The sequence below is a fragment of the Psammomys obesus genome, unplaced genomic scaffold (genome assembly GCF_907164565.1).
Source record: "Psammomys obesus unplaced genomic scaffold, mPsaObe1.curated_primary_1811, whole genome shotgun sequence".
Taxonomy (NCBI): Eukaryota; Metazoa; Chordata; class Mammalia; order Rodentia; family Muridae; genus Psammomys; species Psammomys obesus.
The window spans coordinates 5,917,217-5,936,060 of NW_026590701.1; the positions used below are offsets into that span (position 1 = coordinate 5,917,217).

General features: G+C 39.0%; 1 protein-coding gene across 1 annotated transcript in view; it reads left to right on the forward strand.

Annotated features, from left to right (window-relative positions):
* The window catches only part of Myo3a (myosin IIIA), a 206,125-nt gene that overhangs the window by 58,601 nt on the left and 128,680 nt on the right, over positions 1-18,844 (forward strand). Inside the window, exon 9 of the mRNA XM_055608590.1 lies at positions 2,706-2,861. Coding sequence (XP_055464565.1) covers positions 2,706-2,861 — 156 coding nt within the window. The remainder of the gene's footprint in view (positions 1-2,705; positions 2,862-18,844) is intronic.

An 18,844-nucleotide genomic window follows, 5' to 3' on the forward strand; every position in this document is an offset into this window, starting at 1 on the left:
AAAGGAAAGGAAAAGGAAAGGAAAGGAAAGGAAAGGAAAGGAAAGGAAAGGAAAGGAAAGGAAAGGAAAGGAAAGGAAAGGAAAGGAAAGGAAAGGAAAGGAAAGGAAAGGAAAAAGCAAAGGAAAGGAAATCTGAATTATCTGCTAGGGGTCCAGTGAATCTCCTGCTGCTTAAACGATAACCTCCGGGTCAGTTTTACTCACCTGCTGTAGCCATGTTTCCAAGGACTCCTTGTCCTCAGGGAACATGCTCATCTACCTGCTGCTCCTGCAGCACTGCCCTCAGCATTTCCCACTTGCTCACATCTATTACCTGTGAAGTCAGTTATTTAACCCTTCATTTGTCTGCATCACTGACTCTCAATTGTAGTAAGTACAGCTGAAGATCATATTTATCAAAGGCTTATGCATATGAGATTCAGCGAACAATTTCATTTGACAGCAATTTAACAGAAGTGACTTGCCTCCCCACAATTAATTAGAAGCAGGTCAGCCATTTAGAAAATTCAGCCCCGCTGAACTTTTTCACAGATTTTACTCTCTTTACCTAAAATAGAGAAAGTGAGGGATGACTCCTGGTTGTAAATGGAAGGGAAGGACGGTGGCAATTTGATGTGCCAAATCACTTTTCAAATGCAGAGAGGGCAATTGCTGTGACTGGGGTTCCTACCAAAGCATCTATGTAGTCTTCTAAAGACAAGAGACTTAGATTTGAGAGCTTGTGGGAACTCAATAGGGATCAATGATCTTTTAAAGTTTTTTATGGTCAAGGTACCATACGCATTCTCTGTGCACATCATCCTGTCATTGCCCAAGTCTCGAGAAATCACTGATGTGGCTGGGATTCTCCCCAGTGTCTGTCTGGGCTTTATCAGAATGCAGGCACTCAGTGGATCTCGGTTTGTCTGACTCATTTCTCAGCTTCCTTCTGACACTCACTTCCCATCTTCCCTTAGGCAATCAGTATTCTGTCCTGTGTGGCACTCTCCTGTTCCTCTTCCACTCCTGACACTTCTAATTATTGAGCTTACCGTTTCTGACGTCCTTTTGTCTAGCCAGACAATGAGCAGCTCCAGAACACTGCCACCTTCCTTGTCACTGTCGCTCCCATGTCTAGCAGTGCCAAGGCAGTCATTGGCTATTTGGCAAAGTTTAGCTTGAATAAAATAATTTGTCACTTTTCTTAATGCATATGCAAATGTGCTTCCATGTAGAAATTGTTTCTGTCCCTTAAAATGAATGAAACTGAAGAGGATCTGTTCTGGTTTCTAGACAGCACCAACTTCATTCCACAGAATATTTTAATATCCTGTGGAATGTTAGGGAATGTTAGGGAAGGTTTTGGTTAAGCCAATGAAATAAATTGTCAAATTATCATCCCAGAAAGATCAACTATGATGATTACTAATGGCACTGACTAAGCCAAGGACTGAGCTCCTCCCCCTGCTGCTGCTGCTGCTCTTCCTCCTGCTGCTCCTCCTCCTGCTCCTCTTCCTTCTCCTCTTCCTGCTCCTCCTCCTACTCTTTCTGTGTCTCCATCTCCTTTTTTTCTTGTTTTGATGCACTGGGATTGAACTTAGGACCTCATATATCCTAAGAATGTACTCCCCACTGAACTACACTCCCTGCCCATTTTGATGTTTGTGGGGTTCTGTTGTTGTTGTTGTTGTTGTTGTTGTTTTTAAGAGTGTCTAAGTTACCCAGTTTAAATTCACTCTGTAGTGCAGTATAGACTGAAGTTCTATGATTTTTGGCCTGTGTCATCAGGCCCTGCTTCTTTTTTGTTTGTTTTTTCTTATTGATTTATTTTGATATCCCCAAATAACAGTCCAAACTTTCATAATGGAGACACTATCTCCAGGTCAAAGGGGTTTTAGAACATGCGCAGCCCTTCAATTGGTGCTTATATCCCTCATAAGAAGCATGCTTCCAGAGCAATGCATTCCACTCGGTAAGCACACGAAATCACACAGACCTGCAACCTCTTCCACCAATCAATCATGGGACCTACTGACCACTGAGGCTGGTCAAATCCTTCTTACAAATATTTGAAGAGAGCTGCCATAGTTGAATAAACATCCTGCATTTATTCACTTGCTTTTCAGTGATACTATCCCAGGCAAATGTATTCATTCACTAGCCTTACCCTTCCTACAGAATATGCCATGGTTGATCCTCTCCACAGACAAGTATGTTATTCATTAGAATATCTGCCACATGATCTCATGAAATACCTGCTGGCATGGAATCTAAGCCTCCTTAGCAGACTAACCTTCTAGTAAGTTATCAGAAATGTATGAAAATAGGTTGATTAAATATGTAGAAAAAATATATTGATTAAAAAGTCTTAAAAGCATGGTTCATAGAAATGAAACTAAAGAGTTTGTGTTAATTTTATATAAAGATTAAGACTTCCAACTTTGAGTGGTTTGGAAAATGAGACTTTGAAGTGAAAACAGAATTTGATTGCCATTGCATAGCAGTGCTTGCTGGGAGATAAACAAAAGTTGGGTTAGGTGAAATGTGGCATCCTGTACAGATAAAGGCACTTTCATAAACATTCATCACATTGCCATTTTGTATTTTTGAGATGTGAGAATTGACATTTGTGAGAAGCCTCAAGTCAAAGTAGATTTTTTAAAAATTTGAATAATTTCAAAACTCTAAGTTATTTAATAATTACACATTTCTTTTTGCCAGTACAGATGCTTGACCAAAGATTATGAAAAGCGTCCAACAGTGTCAGATCTTTTGAAACATAAATTCATCACTCAGATTGAGGGCAAAGATGTGATGCTGCAAAAACAACTAATGGAATTCATCGATATTCATCAATGCCTGGGAAGCACAGAGAAGGCCAGGTAATTACACAGTACCTCGGCTTTCCAAAACAGAGTATCTCAAGATTCCATGAAGCTTTACTATGAAATAGTCACAGAAGAGAAAAGAACTTACAGGTTCTCAGTGCGACATGAATTTAACAGGATATTTGCGTGGAAGAAGAATGTCACCAGTCCAGTACCCCATGTTCTTGAAAATGCCAGCAGTGATTTTAAAATGACTTTATCAAAACAAAAATTATAATTATAACAGATTAATGGCGTTAGTATATATGATATAATTTATATACGATATAGTATATATAATAATATATAATATATGATATATATTAGTATAGATATTGATTTTCATGTGTTTACTGTTTTATGCAAAACTAGGCATCTTAGATTGGGAAGGGAATGTTGGGAAATGGGGTAGCTGCAGGAAGTTTCTGTCATAAGTCAACATCTGACTACTAAGTCAGGAAAAAAGCTGAATTATAATATTTTTAATTTTGCTTCTGAAAATAATGTTTAAAATACTCAGTTACCTCAGCTAATGAGCATAGATAAAAGACATAAGTAACATGCACTCTTCTAAACAACGCATGTCAGCTAATATGGAAAAGCAACTTAGTGAAATATGTGGGTATCTTGTAAGAACTGCGGTGGAGGAAAGGTCTGGCCTAGGCATGTAGTAACAGAATCAGGAACCCATCATCTTCCTCAAAAAATGTGTTCCTACCGAGGCACCGTCACCTGCCCCAGCACTGCTGCCTCTCAACACTCACAAACTGACTTTGAGCATGTCATCACTCCTCCAAGACTGGAAAGCTCACACGACCATCTGACTCTTCATGCCTTGGCCTCAGGCCTGTGCTCTAGTTAAAGTACATGACAGAAGTCACGTGGTGCACCTCATGTGTCCAGGGAGAGGCACAGGCCTACCCTGAGCCATTTGAAAACTCTCATTCCCAGAAAGATATTCTGAGCAGTGGACATAGTGGATGGACATCCATTATATCTACTTTCATACATATAATACATTATAGAAGTCTATAGAATATTTAGTTTCCTAAAATATTTCATGAACCTTGAACTTTTACCTAAAATATTATTTACAGTGTGATTTACATTCCTTAGGGGGTAAAGCTCAGCATCCACTTAAATCATAACAATTTTTAAAGTAAAAGGTCCTTTTGTGATATTAATAATTAGCATGTTTTTATATTTATATAATAATGAAAATTCAGTATTTTTCTTGGTAACCTCCATATTCTAGTGTTGGTTAATGTTGATGTATATAAATTATTATTCTGTACATAATTTCACAGAAGCACACAGGACTATGTCCCTGGTTATAGTTATATAAACAGAGTTGTTGCTTAGTCATAAGTACTCCTTGTCTTTGTGGCACTATGTTATCTGTCCCTCTTGACCCATAGATGCAGTTGAAGGCAGAGAATAAGGAAACGTTGAGACAACCGTCCAAATATTAATAAATGAAAGAACTAAAAACTTGCTTGACCGTTTAGTGCTACAGTACCTGGTTCAAGTTTTCAACTCATTATTACGTGTAGGACTTTAAGCAGTATAAAGTGACACAAATAGGATTCTAATTTTACAAAACAGAACAGTGGGCTAAGAAAGCAGGGAAATCAATAGAAAGTAACAAATGGTCTCCTTCAATGAGACATGGTTCCGTTTCACTTTCTGTTTTCTAGAGTGATAGTTATCTTCTAGGGATGTTGATGGTTGTGGTGGGGACTAGTCACCTTTGGGGACATTTGCCATCTTCCTTAGAAGATGAGACTTTAAACTGTAGTTTATGAGAGCATTCTGTTCAGTTCCCTTTGCCATGTGAATGTCTCGAGGAAAGTTCAAATTCAACATCTCCAAACTTGAAACTTTGCTACCTCAATCCTAGATTACTTCCTTGCCCCCTTCCTTCATAATATCACCACCCCCTCATCAATTATAACAGCCAAATCCAGAGATTACCTTGGTAGACTCTTCTACTTTCCATTTTCAATCAAAAACAAGACTCAGTTTCAGGGTGGGGCTGTCATTCATACCAATGTCAAACATGTTATTTATACCTTTGCTATTGACAAAATCACCGGTTGCTATGGTATCCTTATGGTCTCCACATTTACTGAAGCTGTTGTTTAAAGTTCTTGTGAAAGGTTTTATAGGAATATCTGACAGAAGAAGCCTTTTTAGAGTCTACTGAGGGGCTTACTCTCAAGTAGACAGAAAGGACATGCATGTAGATAACCATTATGCAAAGTAGCAAGCTTCAGCTCTATAAAAGAGTTCCAAATTATGTCTTGTGAAAGTCTAAAAGAAGCATTTTTTTTTCTAATAGGGATAGGAAACCTTCAAATAGATACTGCAAAAGATAAACTGCCTTGGTCTTGTGAAAATGGAGTTGCCACAAAATAAATATTATATGACTTGAGCAAAATCATGAGGGCAGGGTGTGCTCAAAGGACGTCATATACTATGCTCTTCAGTTCTGAAATAGAATTCGAGAGCTGTGGAGATCAGACAGCACTAAAATTCAGATAGGTTGAACCTGAATCCTTTGCAGCAGAAGGCAGTAGCCTGTCCTCACTTATAAATCTTATGTGTCCTTAGTTCTAAAAGTGAATAGTGCCTGTAATTTCAAATAGTGCTTGTAAGTTTATAGGCATCTTTTTTGTTAACCATATGGCATTTTTCTTTTTGTGGTTCTTCCTGACTTTAAGTTATTGCAATTTTTGGAGGCAGGGAAACTCAGTCCCTACTATTTAAATGTCTTTGGCTGGCACTTGACTTCCTACCATCCCTGCAGATTGTGGTAGGTGCAACCCTGGGGATGTCCAGTTCTCATTACAGGCACATGAGTCACAGGCCCTGGCTTAGGCCACCAGTGTGGCATCTCCATTCTCATGCAAGATTCACAAAGGTTGAACTAGGGACTCAGAAAGGCATATTTCTCTTCACCCTGTTAGTGTGTGTATTAATTCTATGGCTTTGGAAATGAGGTAAGAACTGTGAGTATCTCAGATTAGCAAAGATTTAAGAGGACACTTGTATAAGAACAAGACATAGCAGCATTTGCTTTTATTCAGCTAGGAATCTGTCAACTTCATTATTATAGCTAGAAGCAGTAGCTAGTTTAGAACAATAATAGAAAAGAAAAAAAAAACAGTTTACAGACAGACAATTCTAATATTAACAGTAGCTGGTGGAAAATCCTGAGTGTTCAAAGAATGATAAATTGCTTTTGACCCGGTATGTAGTTACCAAGCTGTGATGAGCAATTAGCAGCTACTGTTTGTGTATGTGGGCATTAGAAGTCTCTCAATTTATATGTAAATATATGGTATGGTAGTGGGTTCTCTTAAGTTGTTTGGAGGTAAGCAGCTGGATAAATATTGTCTTCAGGAGGTTTATGAGTATTTACTTCTAAGCCACACTTGATACATGTATTTGAGTAGGCAGGGAGAAGAAACATCAATATGAGCCTATAAATCTTTGACCACTGGAATTCCAAGAGTAAGTTATGCCGATGCCTCGAAACTGAGAGAAAGGCGACACACTACGTGCCTCTCTGTTGACTCGCTGCTGGGGGAAACGCCTAGTGGAGTGGGCATACACTCACACACAGATGCCACAGTGCACAGGCCCTGGATCGAGATCCTGCGTGGCCTTAAGATCCCTGTCAGAATCCACCACACCCTAGTGAATTTCCAAGGAAAAGTGATACAAGCCTAGAGTGTTATTTCTGGAAAAGAGCTTTTCATCTGCTCCTTCTTTTGGAATCTAGAAAAAAATGAATCCTGCTCCCGCCATAACTTAAGTATGACTTCCCAAACTGATGCTTTTCTGTATGAGCTTCTGTATTCTTTACCATTAGCATTGGCAGAGCTTGTCAATCATGACATGATGTCCAGTACTTTTTATTTTTTTGGTGTTTAGCTTCTTTGGCCTACCTTCTGTTGTTTATTCAGAATTAGAATTTAATCTTAACTTTAATTTGTCTTTGATACACTATAACTAGGGTTTATAATGCTTAGTAAGGTAGTCACTGATCAAATAATCTATATTCATACATTCCCTATGACTTTTGGAAAAACTTTACTAACTACAAAGAATGTTCTGACAACTAAGGTTAAAAATGGGCATCATCTACTGAGCGCATTTGAAAAACTCTAACTAGCAGTGTTTTCAAAGCAAAGACTCATGACCAAACCTTTGGCAGAGTACAGGGAATCATAAGAAAGAAGGGGAGTTAGTATGATGAGGAAAGGATAGGAGTTCCACAAGGACCAAACATATCTGGGCACAGGGTCTTTTCTGAGACTGACATGCAACCAAGGACCATGTATGAATGTAACCTAGAACCTCTGCTCAGATGTAGCCTGTGGTAGCTCAGTAACCAATTGGTTTCCCATAGTGAGGGGAACAAGGACTATTTCTAACAGGAACTCAATGACTGGCTCTTTGGCCTCCCCACCCCCCAAGGGAGGAGCAGTCCTGTTAGGCCACAGAGGAGAGCTTTGCAGCCAGTCCTGAAGATACCTGATAAAACAGGATCGGATGAATGGGGAGGAGGTTCCCCCTATCAGTGGACTTGGCAAGGGGCACGGTGGAGAGGAGAGAGGGAGGGAGGGACTGGGAGGGAATGAGGGATCAGGACACGGCTGGGATACAGAGTTAATAAAATGTAACTGATAAGAAAAAAATAAAATTAAAAAAAATGGGCATCATATTCACAGCATATTTGAACCAACTAGGATGGCATCATTTAGGTTAATTTGAATAACAAGCTGACCCAGGTGTTAATTGCCAACATGGTGATCATTTTCACTTCTGTGAGGAGGCTGGGACCATACCTGTGCTCTGTCTTCCTTCCTTCTTTCCTTCCTTCCTTCCTTCCTTCCTTCCTTCCTTCCTCCCTCCCTCCCTTTTTTTTCTTTCTTGCTTTCTCTCTTTCATGAAAGTTTAAATGGCTAAAATAATTTTGGTTCTACTCTAGGCAATAACTATTTCTTTTCTTTGGTATGAAGGATGAGTTAGCCTAGTTATGCTTCCTTATCCCATGTCTGTACCATCACATTGTCCTTTGACATTGTCTCTGTTTAACATTCTTAGGTTTTATAACTGTAATTTTTAATGGCTTCATAGTCCTTTTTATGTTTAAATAAATTCAGTGGTTAGCACAGGTTGTTGGTTGTTTTGTTTTGGGACACACGCTTTCTGAATGTGTTACTCCTTCTCTTGAATAGCTACTTGCATACTGTTTTGTTTGCTCCTAAAACAGCCTGAAGGTTTGAACATGAAGCTCAGTTTAGCAAGCTGAGAGTTGCCCAGAGGACTATTTCTCTTCCTTAGATATAACGAATGTTTCTCTGCTACCTCCATGGTGACGTGCACTTTTCTGGAAGTGGTGAGTTTTCCCCTGGTTTTCTAACTAGTGTTTTCTGTGAGGATTTCTTGAGATTTGAAGGAGCTTTATCAAGTTCCTTATGTGGATTCTTTCTCATCAGTCTTACTTGCCTTGTTGTGTGCCTTCCCCAGCTGGCTTCCTCTGGTTCATGGAACTGATTGAACATTTGTTCTTTGCTGCTTCTCTCTGTAAGGCCTCAGACATATTCAATGCTACAACTTGTAGTGACAATTTTGTGATTTTGGTTTCTTTAAAAAAACACAGAAATGTTATGTGAATGTGTTTTTGTTTTAATCCCAGGTGTGGGGATAAGAGACTGCTTTATAGCCGATGACTATGATTTACCTCGCGCTCTAGCAGGGGCATGGTTGTACCAGCTGCAGATAGCTTCTGAAATTGTGTGACATTTGGAATTCTGGAAACTTTTCAGAAGCGAGGTTGGTGGCTGGTTGATGGTTGGATGCTGTTGGTTGCTGTTTGTCAAATAGTCGTGTACAAAGAAGTAACAAGAAGAAAATAAACATCCTGACAGTGGAGCTCAAACTTGCCCCAAGGAACTCAATGCCCCTAATCAGCAGGAAGTAGTCTAATGATAATGTTGCCACTTTTGTCTCTATCCATTTCTCTCTCCTATCTAGCGTTAGGGGCTAATAAGGGGGTAGAAGAGTGGAAGAGGGACAAAGAAACCCACAAGGTAGTAAAGCTGGCTACAACATCTCAGTGCTTCTCTATCATGATTTTATTCTCAATTTCTTTTCAGGATGTAAGTAGCTCAGTTTTTGTCTCTTTGTCTAGTTTCTTCTTAAGTCTTTATAACTTCTCTTTTAGAAGTTTTTGCTTTTACTCATTATTTTCTCATGTTACATTCTGACCACAGTTCCCCTCCCTTCTCTCCTCCAGTAACCCTCCACCAAATCTTCTTTCCCTCAGATCTACTCCTCTTCCTTCTCCTTTCAGAAAAGGGCAGGCCTCCCAGGGATATCAACCAAACATGAAATACTAAGTTACAATAAGAATTGGCACCTCCCTTCTCATTAAGGCTGGACAAAGCAACCTAGTAGAATGAGAAAGGTCCCAAAAGCAGGCAAAAGAGTCAGAAGTGCCAGGCCCAGTGGTGCATGCCTGTAATCCCAGCATTCGAGGAGGCACAAGCAGGTGGATCTCTGAGTTTGAGGCCAGTCTGGTCTACAAAGTAAGTCCAGGACAGCCAAAGCTACACTATCAAAAACAAAACAAAGCAAAACAACAACAACAAAAAATCCTCAGAGACATCCCCCATTCCCACTGTTAGAAGTTCTACAAGAACAACAAGCTACACAACTATAACGTAAACAAAGGACCTAGGTCAGACCCATACATGATTGTCATTTCAGTTTCTGTGAACACCTATGAACCCTGGTTAGTTGATTCTGTGGGCCATTTTCTTGTGGTGTCTTTGACCCCTCTGGCTCCTAAAATCCTTCCTCCCTGTCTCCTACAGGATTCCCTAATTAGCTCCAACTAATGTTTGACTGTGAGTCTCTGCATCTGCTCCCATCTGTTGCTGGCTGAAGCTTCTCTGATAACTACTATGCTAGGCCCTAGTGTATGACGATAAGAGAGTATCATTATCAATGTCAAATATCATTTGACATTTCTCCCTTTTCCTGTTCTTTTTGCCAGTTCTGTTTGCTTCTATCCTATCCCTAGGATCTCCAGCCTCTGGTTCCTGATTCCTAACCTTGAAGATGCCAGTGTAGCTCTCAAAGCGGCCCTCCCCAGGCAGCACCAGGTTTGTTGTGTTCTCTGTGGCTGAGAGTGAAGGAAACCTACAACACTTGTAGAGTAAGTGCTGTATCCACTGAGCCATCTCGTCAGTCACAGAGAGGACGTCTGAGTTTAAAGCAGAATATTGTTACTAGAATTCAAAATGATGTTCTCCTCCTTCTTTACTGCCAGCCCTGTAAACCTTTATTACTGGCTGTTCTGCAAATGGGAGAAAGGGAGAGGAAAAAAGGAGATGGGTGGGCAGGGAGAGGAGACAGAGGAGGAGAAGAAAAAGAAGAAAGAAAAGGAGAAAAATAAATAAAAGAGGAAAAGAGGGAAATAAAAAGTGCTACACTCCACAAGTTTAGAAAAATTCTGATTAATTTTGAAGTCAGAGATCTCACTCTCACACACACCTTTATATCTACATACACCTGGGTTTTATTTTTTGAGTGAAAATCTGAAGCCAAATTCATAATATCTTATCAAAAATAAAGTAAAGGAAATACATAAATATCTAACCATGGCAATTCTAGTAACAAAGACATAAATTACTTGTAGTTCACATTTGACAATACCACAATCTGTTAAAGTCATGCGATACATGTGTGTGTATATATAATGTGTATGTGTGTGTCATGTCTGTGGTGTATGTGTGTACATATATAAAATGTGTGTATATGTCTGCATGTGTGCATGTGTCTGTGTGTGAGCTTTCACAGGAAATTGTTTACAGGCCTCCCACAGCTGACAACTCCCTAGGACATTCAAATATTTTATGTAAATAATCTACATATAACTTCCGATATACTTTAAATGGCCTCTAGATTATAATGTATTCCTTAAGAAAAAAAAGTTCCATGAAGATACAATTTTTTCAAATCGTTTCAATCTAATTCAAAACCTGTGTAAATAGAGAACCATATGCATGTGTGTGTTAGTTACATATTCCTGATTGTATTAGATATTGAAAAATTATATATGTAATATATGAATAATATAGGCTTTATATAACACACACACACATATATATAATCACCTAGGCAGCCCAAACTTTGATGTTGGTGGTCCCAGACCATGGATGATAGTATAATCCTTGTATGTATTCACATAAAATGGAAGATAGTTATGTTGCATTCTGCAAATATCAAGGTACAGTTAATTGATTAGGCTGTTGGCTATAAGCTATCTGTACTTTGAGGGAGGGAATTCATGTTGAAGTTGGCTTTTGAGTCACTTTTTGTTAAGATGTTTAATGGCATGACATGGGATGAGCTTACTTAGTGGGTGTCAACAATGAAAACTGAAGACTGAAGATGGTATTCATGGAGAAGCCCATACTTAGCAACAAACAGATGAACCAGAGCTAGAAAACAGGAGAGAAACCAAGAGGAATATGGTCCCTCATAAGTCATGTAAATGGGTGTATCCAGAGGAGAAGAGTCACCTTTGTCAAACAGTGACAAATTAACATGGATTTCTCTAATGATTTTGGCAAGCACCACTTCAGCAGAATGGAGAGAAATGAAGGAAAATAGTGAGATGAAGAGAAAGAAATGTGAACTTGCTTAGAGATACAGCTGTGAAGGAATGAGAAGGAAGAAGGGGATCAACAGAGAGAGCCTTTCCAAGTGAGGGGTTCTGCATTACTGGATGATGGTGAAAGCACTGGGCAATGCATGGGAGAAGATATGGTCAGAGCAGTGAGTTGAGGAAACAAACTCAAACTCACAGCAAAACACTTAGCTTTTGCTCAAGGTACAGGAAGTTCCTCCATTGAAACCAGAAGGTGGTAAACGGTAGCTTAACAAAAAAGATGAAATTATTTCTACTTGTTTGCAATTACTCAGTGAAGTATGAGCTATGGTCATTAGCTGAGTTTTCATACTCTTCTATGTAACTTTCCAACCTTACCTCCCTTCCAGCACAGCTACAAGTGTGATGAACATATACTTGCCTTTTCATACCAGATGGAAATACATCTTTAAGGAAGTTTTAGGTCCTGATGAATGGAGAGGACAGTCAAAGCCTCAGTAGAGACTGGGCAATTGTAGCACCAATTGCTGTAGTTGTCAGATTGGCCTGGGGCCTAGACTGGTGTTGTCTTCTTTCCCTCCCTCAATTCACAATGGCACATTTAAGGCAAAAGAGCTAAGAAGCAGAGAAATAAATACTCATTTCCCAGGGCACAACACTTAGAGTTTGAATTCCCATTGGTCCTAACAGTTGTCTTTGTTACTGAAATGTAAGGATGGATAAGGAAACCAAGACAGAAGCATTGATGAGATTTCTGTTTGACAAAGATTGTTTTTCTACCCCAGTGGCTCTTGGATCACCTTAGGTAATAGACATTGCTCTTTACACAAGTATTTTTAACCAAAGTAAGGCAAACAAAGCTGCTACTTTACAAACATTCAACTAAATTGTAAAGATGAAATTTTAACTTCAAGGTAGCAGGAGTTATTTCTTTTTTTTCATTGTGTAAAACTGAAATACACAGGAAGCTATAATAACTACCCCTGTGGGTACTGGTGACCTTTGACAACACAAAGAAATTATTTACAGTCTGAAGCTATGTCTCTCCAGTATTACAGAGTAAATAGGAAATACGGTCTCGTTCACAAGAGAACAGAAGTCTTATAGTAGGAGTTTGGCTTTGTTTCCTTCTGAGCCTAGAGGAAAATAACCATTTAATAAATTAACAAGAATGTCAACCATTTCTATGAAATGAAGACAAGAAAAAAGATATCAAAAGTATAAAACCATACTGAAACATACATTTATATTCTCTTTGGGCATTCCAAATGTTTGTTTAAAAAAGAGTTTTACAAAATGAATTGTCTTCAATACTATACTAATGAACATTTACTAAAAGTAAAATATTCACCTTTTGCCCAAGAAATATATTTTGAGAACTTGCCATTTACAAGCATCTGCTCAGGGAGAATGTGGGATTATCAGTCAGTATATTATAACACAACAACTCTCTCCTAGCAGGGCTTAAATGCCTATGGGAAGACTTAAACAATGTATACAATACATGAGTAAGAGACATAGTGTATCAGATAGTTATACACACTAAATTAAACTAAAAAAACGACAGAAAGGATGATTGAGAGCTCTAGGGATGGGAAGTGGTCAGCTACACATATTATCCTAAGATGCTACATGATCGTGTGGCTCTGTCTGGGCAGAGAAGGGTCACAGCATAGCCACTGACACCGAAATGTTCTGGGTTCAGAGACATTGCCAGAAGGGAGCCCCTGGGTAAGAGAGTAGTGGAGCAGGGAGGTGTGAAGGCAGATCAATAAGTTTGAAAGAGACCAAGGAACAGTATTTAAGAGGGCTTAGGAAGAGGAAAGGAAGATGAGAATGATTTAATTATATTATAATCTCAAAAATAAAGCAACAATAATAAATATGTAATATTTATTATATTACAGAAGGCAGGAGGGACAATGGGGAAGGTTTGGAGTCAGACGTAGCAACTTTTATTTTAACAATACCTAAGAATACTGACCAGGGTGGCATTTTTGACTTGTGTTTCAATATGCCATCCTCAATGCTCACTGTAATTCAGGCATACTGGCAGGGAAAAGGGTGTCTAACAACTCAACTTAAGGGGCGATTCCGCCCCTTAAACGCCTAAGCACTGTCTCTGTTATTTCTCTTGACGTTGTCCTCAGTATACTCACACACACCTCTTTAAAGATTCACCGCAGTCTAATACATAAGAGAACTCAGAGGTCATCGCTGTACCTAACAACTAGCAAGAAGGTGAACAAATGAAACAATTACCAATTCTTGAGTCTATCACAGAAGATTGCAAGGTAAACTGCTGCCTGTAGACTTGAATTGATGAGCAGGCAGATGAGGAGAATTTCTTCTTACTGAGTAGAAACTCATGAGCAGATGGCTTTTCCAGGAGGGGAACAGGATAGGTGGGCACTATATGATGAATTTCTGGAAGCCACATCTGGATGAGTCAAAAAGTTAAAAGAATAAAAGCCACAGTCCCAAGAAACTTCCACACTCTGTTTCACTTCTAGGAGACCAAATGGCTTCTCAGCATAAATACTGAAAACATCAGAGGGAAAGAAAATTAGTCCAAGAGGATGTATTTTACCAAAGTGAAACACAGGCTACCAAGACTTGAGTCCTTCAACCTGAACCAACCTGAAGAAAGAAAATAACCAGCCCTGTCCCCGCATACTGACCTCCCAAGAACTGGGAAGAGAGGTGAGAAGTGAGACAAACATGAGCATCTGCTCACGTCCCAGTGCAGATGCCTTTATTCACTGGGAGGATCTAACTGGATCAGCACAAAGAACTACTGCTTTGCTCACCCCACACCCTCCCTCCATGCTAATGAAGGTCAGTGTATAGGTGCTGACTTTACCCCATGTAATATATCTGCTTATAAATAAATTCTAGACCCAACAAAAATGAAAATATGCATACAGTAACAACACAATTGAAAGAAATAAAACAAGTATTATAGCCAGACTTAGAAATGGTGGGCATATTGAAATCATCAGACCAAGAACTCATAACACTGAATGCCTAAAATAGGAACAGAGACTCAAAATTCAGTCATCTAGGCTTCTACTTGAGGCAACTGCGAAGGTGAACTAATTTTAAAGTGATATATGTGTGTGTGTGTATGATTAAAAATTACTGCAAAAATAGTGACATTGAAAACAGGAAATAAAAACAGGAAATGCACAATGCCAAAGCTGGCAATTTGAAATGATCAATAAAATTGTTAGGCCTCTATTCAGGATAACTAAGAAACAACAACAAAAAGAACAAGATTGCTATTATCAGAAATGAAAGAGAGGCCTTTGCTACAGATTCCCTGGACATTCAGAGCGCGCGCGCGCGCGCGCACACACACACACACACACACAAAAAAAATCTAAAGAACTTCATTTCATCCCGGGAAGTTAAGGTTGCTTCAACATATGCAAATCAATAAATGTAATACACATGTAAATACATTAACAAAGAAAAATCACGTGATCATCTCAACAGATGCAGAAAATGGACTCTGACAAAGCTCAGTATTGCTTCATGACCAAAATCCAGACAAACACAAGAAAATAAGAAATATACCTCAGTGTGGCAAACCTACAGCCAACACTATACTAAGTATGGGAAAGTGAGACACATTTCTTCTAAATCCAAGAGCAAGACAGTTGTGCCCACTTTCATTATACTCATTCAATATGATGTTCAAAGTCTTAACTAAAACAATAAGATAAAAGTAAGAAAAAAAATCAGTAGCTTTTCTCCATATCAATAGTGAAATAAATTCTTATTCCTGATAATTCAAAATATAAAAGTAAAACACCTAGGCATAAAAAAGACACACACACCCCTCCCCGTGCTGATGGATTTTCTGAAAAGAACACAGGAAATCTTCCCAAGAATTAACAAAAAAGATTACATGAAATTAAAGGTTTTGTATAGAAAACAAAACAAAAACTATAAACATTATCTGAGTGGAGAGACAGCCTACCAAATATGAGAAAACCTTTGCTAACTGCCCATGAGATAGAAGATTAATGAATAGACCCTAAAGAGTTCAAAAATTTAATTCCCAAACCCAAATCATAAGATCAATGAATAGGCAAATGAATGGAATAGACAATTCAAAAAAAAAAAAAAAAAGGAAACGCAATGGCAAAAAGAAAGAAAGAAACCCCTCAAAGTGTGTTCAACAAGTGCTTAGAGATCCCTCTCACTCGGGCCAGAATGGCTAGCGTTGAGAATATAAAGACCTATAAATGCTGAGAGGGTGAAGTAAAGAGGAAAAACTCTTCAACACTGTCTGAATGTGTGATAAATGGTGACTCAACAATGGAACTCGCCATGGAAGTTCCTCACAAGAGTAGAGGATGCGTATGGTCCAGCTATAGCACATGCTCAAAGTGCTATATATATAGCGCATGCTCCCTGGACACATGCTCAAAGGACTCCAAGGAGTGGCCTTCAAGGATGCTTACCCATGCTTATTGCCATTCCATTCGTGAGATCTAAGAACTGGAACCAGCCTATATGCCCATCCATAGATGAGTGGGTAAAGAAAAGGTGGAGTTTTACTCAGCCGTAAAGAAAATAAAATCATGACAGTTGAAGGAAAACAAATGCATCTGGAAATCATTATGTTAAACAGAATAAGATAGACAGAGAAAGACAAATGCCAAGTGTTTTCTCTCATATATGGAATCTGGATTTCAATTATAATGAGCACATACACACAAGGGCCGGGGTGAGAAATTTGATAGCCTGAGTAAAAGGAACAAATTCTCTGAATAACAAATCTGCCAAAGCTCAGAAAAGTAATATTTGAATCTGACCATATCTGTATCTATTAGGGAAATTGAAATAATAACTGATAACATTCCATAATTCAAAGCACCAGACCTATGTAATTGAGACATAATTCTCCCAAGCATTTAAGGAAGAAAGCTTATCAATTTTCTATACTTTTCCAGAAGACAGAAACAGAGAGAATACTTTAAAACTAACCTCTCCATCTGCATTAGTGCCCTAAGACTGAAAAAGACACAAGATATATACCAATCCATATATATCTTATGAACATAGACACAAAATCTACAATATATTAGCAGATAAATAGTGTATAAAATAATTATTGTCCCATAAATAGACAGCTAGAAAATAAGGCTTTATTCTTTACTTCCAAGGCAATGAGCTATTAAGTCACGAAAGACACAAAGAATACTTAAATTCACTAACTGAATGAAGCCAAACTAAAAAGGTTATATTTTATATTATCCACTTTTATGACAATAAAAGCACCAGTAACAGTCAGTACCTAGCACAGTGGGAAGGAATAGGTACAGAAAGCCTTTTAGGGCTATTAACTCTGTAAGACATCATAATTATGGTTACACGCTGTTGCATCTTTGGCAAAGTCTACAGAATGTGCTAGAACTTGTTGCGAACTTCTGTGAAGTATGGGCTTTGGTGATGATTTGCTAGTGTGAGTTCACTGATTGTGAGGCTGTGTTGACAGTGGAGGAGCCTGGCCTTCATCTGGGCAGAGGGTGGCTAGGGAACCTCGGTACTGTCCTTCCAATTTTCCTATGGATTGCTTTAAAAACACAGTGTTTCCGAAAAATAAAAATAAAAACAAATGCTCTCCTAAACCCGTTCTGCTTGGAGTGGGCTGACAAAGCAGTCCCTCTGGCTTCCCTCCTGTCCCAGGCCAAAGGTTCTGGGTGTCCGGAGCCTACAGAAATGTTCACAGCTTGTCTCCACTGCACTGTGAGTCTATTCATGAGTTACCCTGCCCTGCTACAGGCGCCTTCTAGCTTACTTTCCATTTGTCTGACATAGCATCTATCCTCATACTTTCAAGGTCTAATGATTCCCTGACTATTAGAAACAGGTCCATCACAACATGCAAACATACCCTCGCCTGTGCCGTTCCTCTCACTTTCTGAGTGAAGTCCCACTTCTGTCTGTGACTAAGCACCCAGTTTTTCTCTTGGTTCTTCTTCCAGCAGCAGTAATCCCGATTTTCTTCTCTGCTGACCCATCCATATTGTTTTGGGTTTATGAAGTCTTGTATTTCCCAAGTTGTTTCTTTTCAAGATGTGTTTCTCTCTACACTTTACTGTCAGCTTCTCTGAGGGAAATCTAAACGTACCTACCACTTTATTTATATTATCATTAGTCTCTTGAAGGAAAGGTGACCTAATTATCTTGCTCAGCTGTGCTGCTGCGTGTCACTATATCCCATTTTTCTGAATCCCTTAACTCGTTCATTTCTTCTCCTTGAGATGCTTTTCTCTGTAGTTTTCATGACATCTGTTTCTTCTGTCTTCACTGTCAACTCACCTAAGTCAACAGCATCATCATCACAGAGGGAACCCAGAATATGGCGACTTGTTAAAGTGCTGTAATTTGGTGATGGGATTAATATGGGGTGAGCAACAGATTTCTGGTGCTTGCAGTTAGATGGATGGCCAGTGAGGTAGGGCACATTAGAGGAGTTTCAGAATATTTGAGAACACTCCTGAGACATCTGTCTTTATCCAGCGTGCTCTCCCCGACCTAGTTTCTTGGCGTTCCCTCTTACGCACTCTAGCCTCCCCCCGTCTGTAAGATCACCACTATCGCACAGTGTATGCACTCAATGCACGCTGTTCGTTTAGAGCTATTCACCACCACATATATGAACACTCTTCCACGGTGGTTGGAATCCTGTACGACTTAAGCCAAGACATGCCATCTTAGTACCCTGCTCAGTTTACCAGAGTGGAATCAGTCATCCTCTCTTTGGCATTTCCAGAACACTTTATACATTGTTTCTATTTTGGCACTTGCTATATGCCTTGTGTCATTTTTTTTAATATCTGTGTTTTCAATTCATACAATTGAGCTTCACTGAGTAAAACAACACTTAGTTCCATACCTTCCGTATAACAAGGTATCAATAAATATGGATTGGGTTGAACTACAAACTTGGAAGAGGTGCAAAAGAAAGTGACACTGCAAAATCTGTAGATCACTCTTTCTCATGTACATTTTGAAAAAAAGTTATATTATTTTTCTCACAGTTCTGCTGCATGGCACTTTGCATGTAGCCAAATCTGACAGAGCAATGTATATGTATTAAAATTACATGAAGCTAACCAGAAGTAAATAGCCGTAGTTGAGAAGATACTCACTATTGCAGGAAAACTGAGCCCTTTGAATGACCTTGTAAAAAATTAGATATTCACCTTTTAAAATACTCAACATTCTCCCCCAACTAGAGGACCCACATGGAGACTGCGCTGACTTTTGGCTATATCTGAGCAGGGGG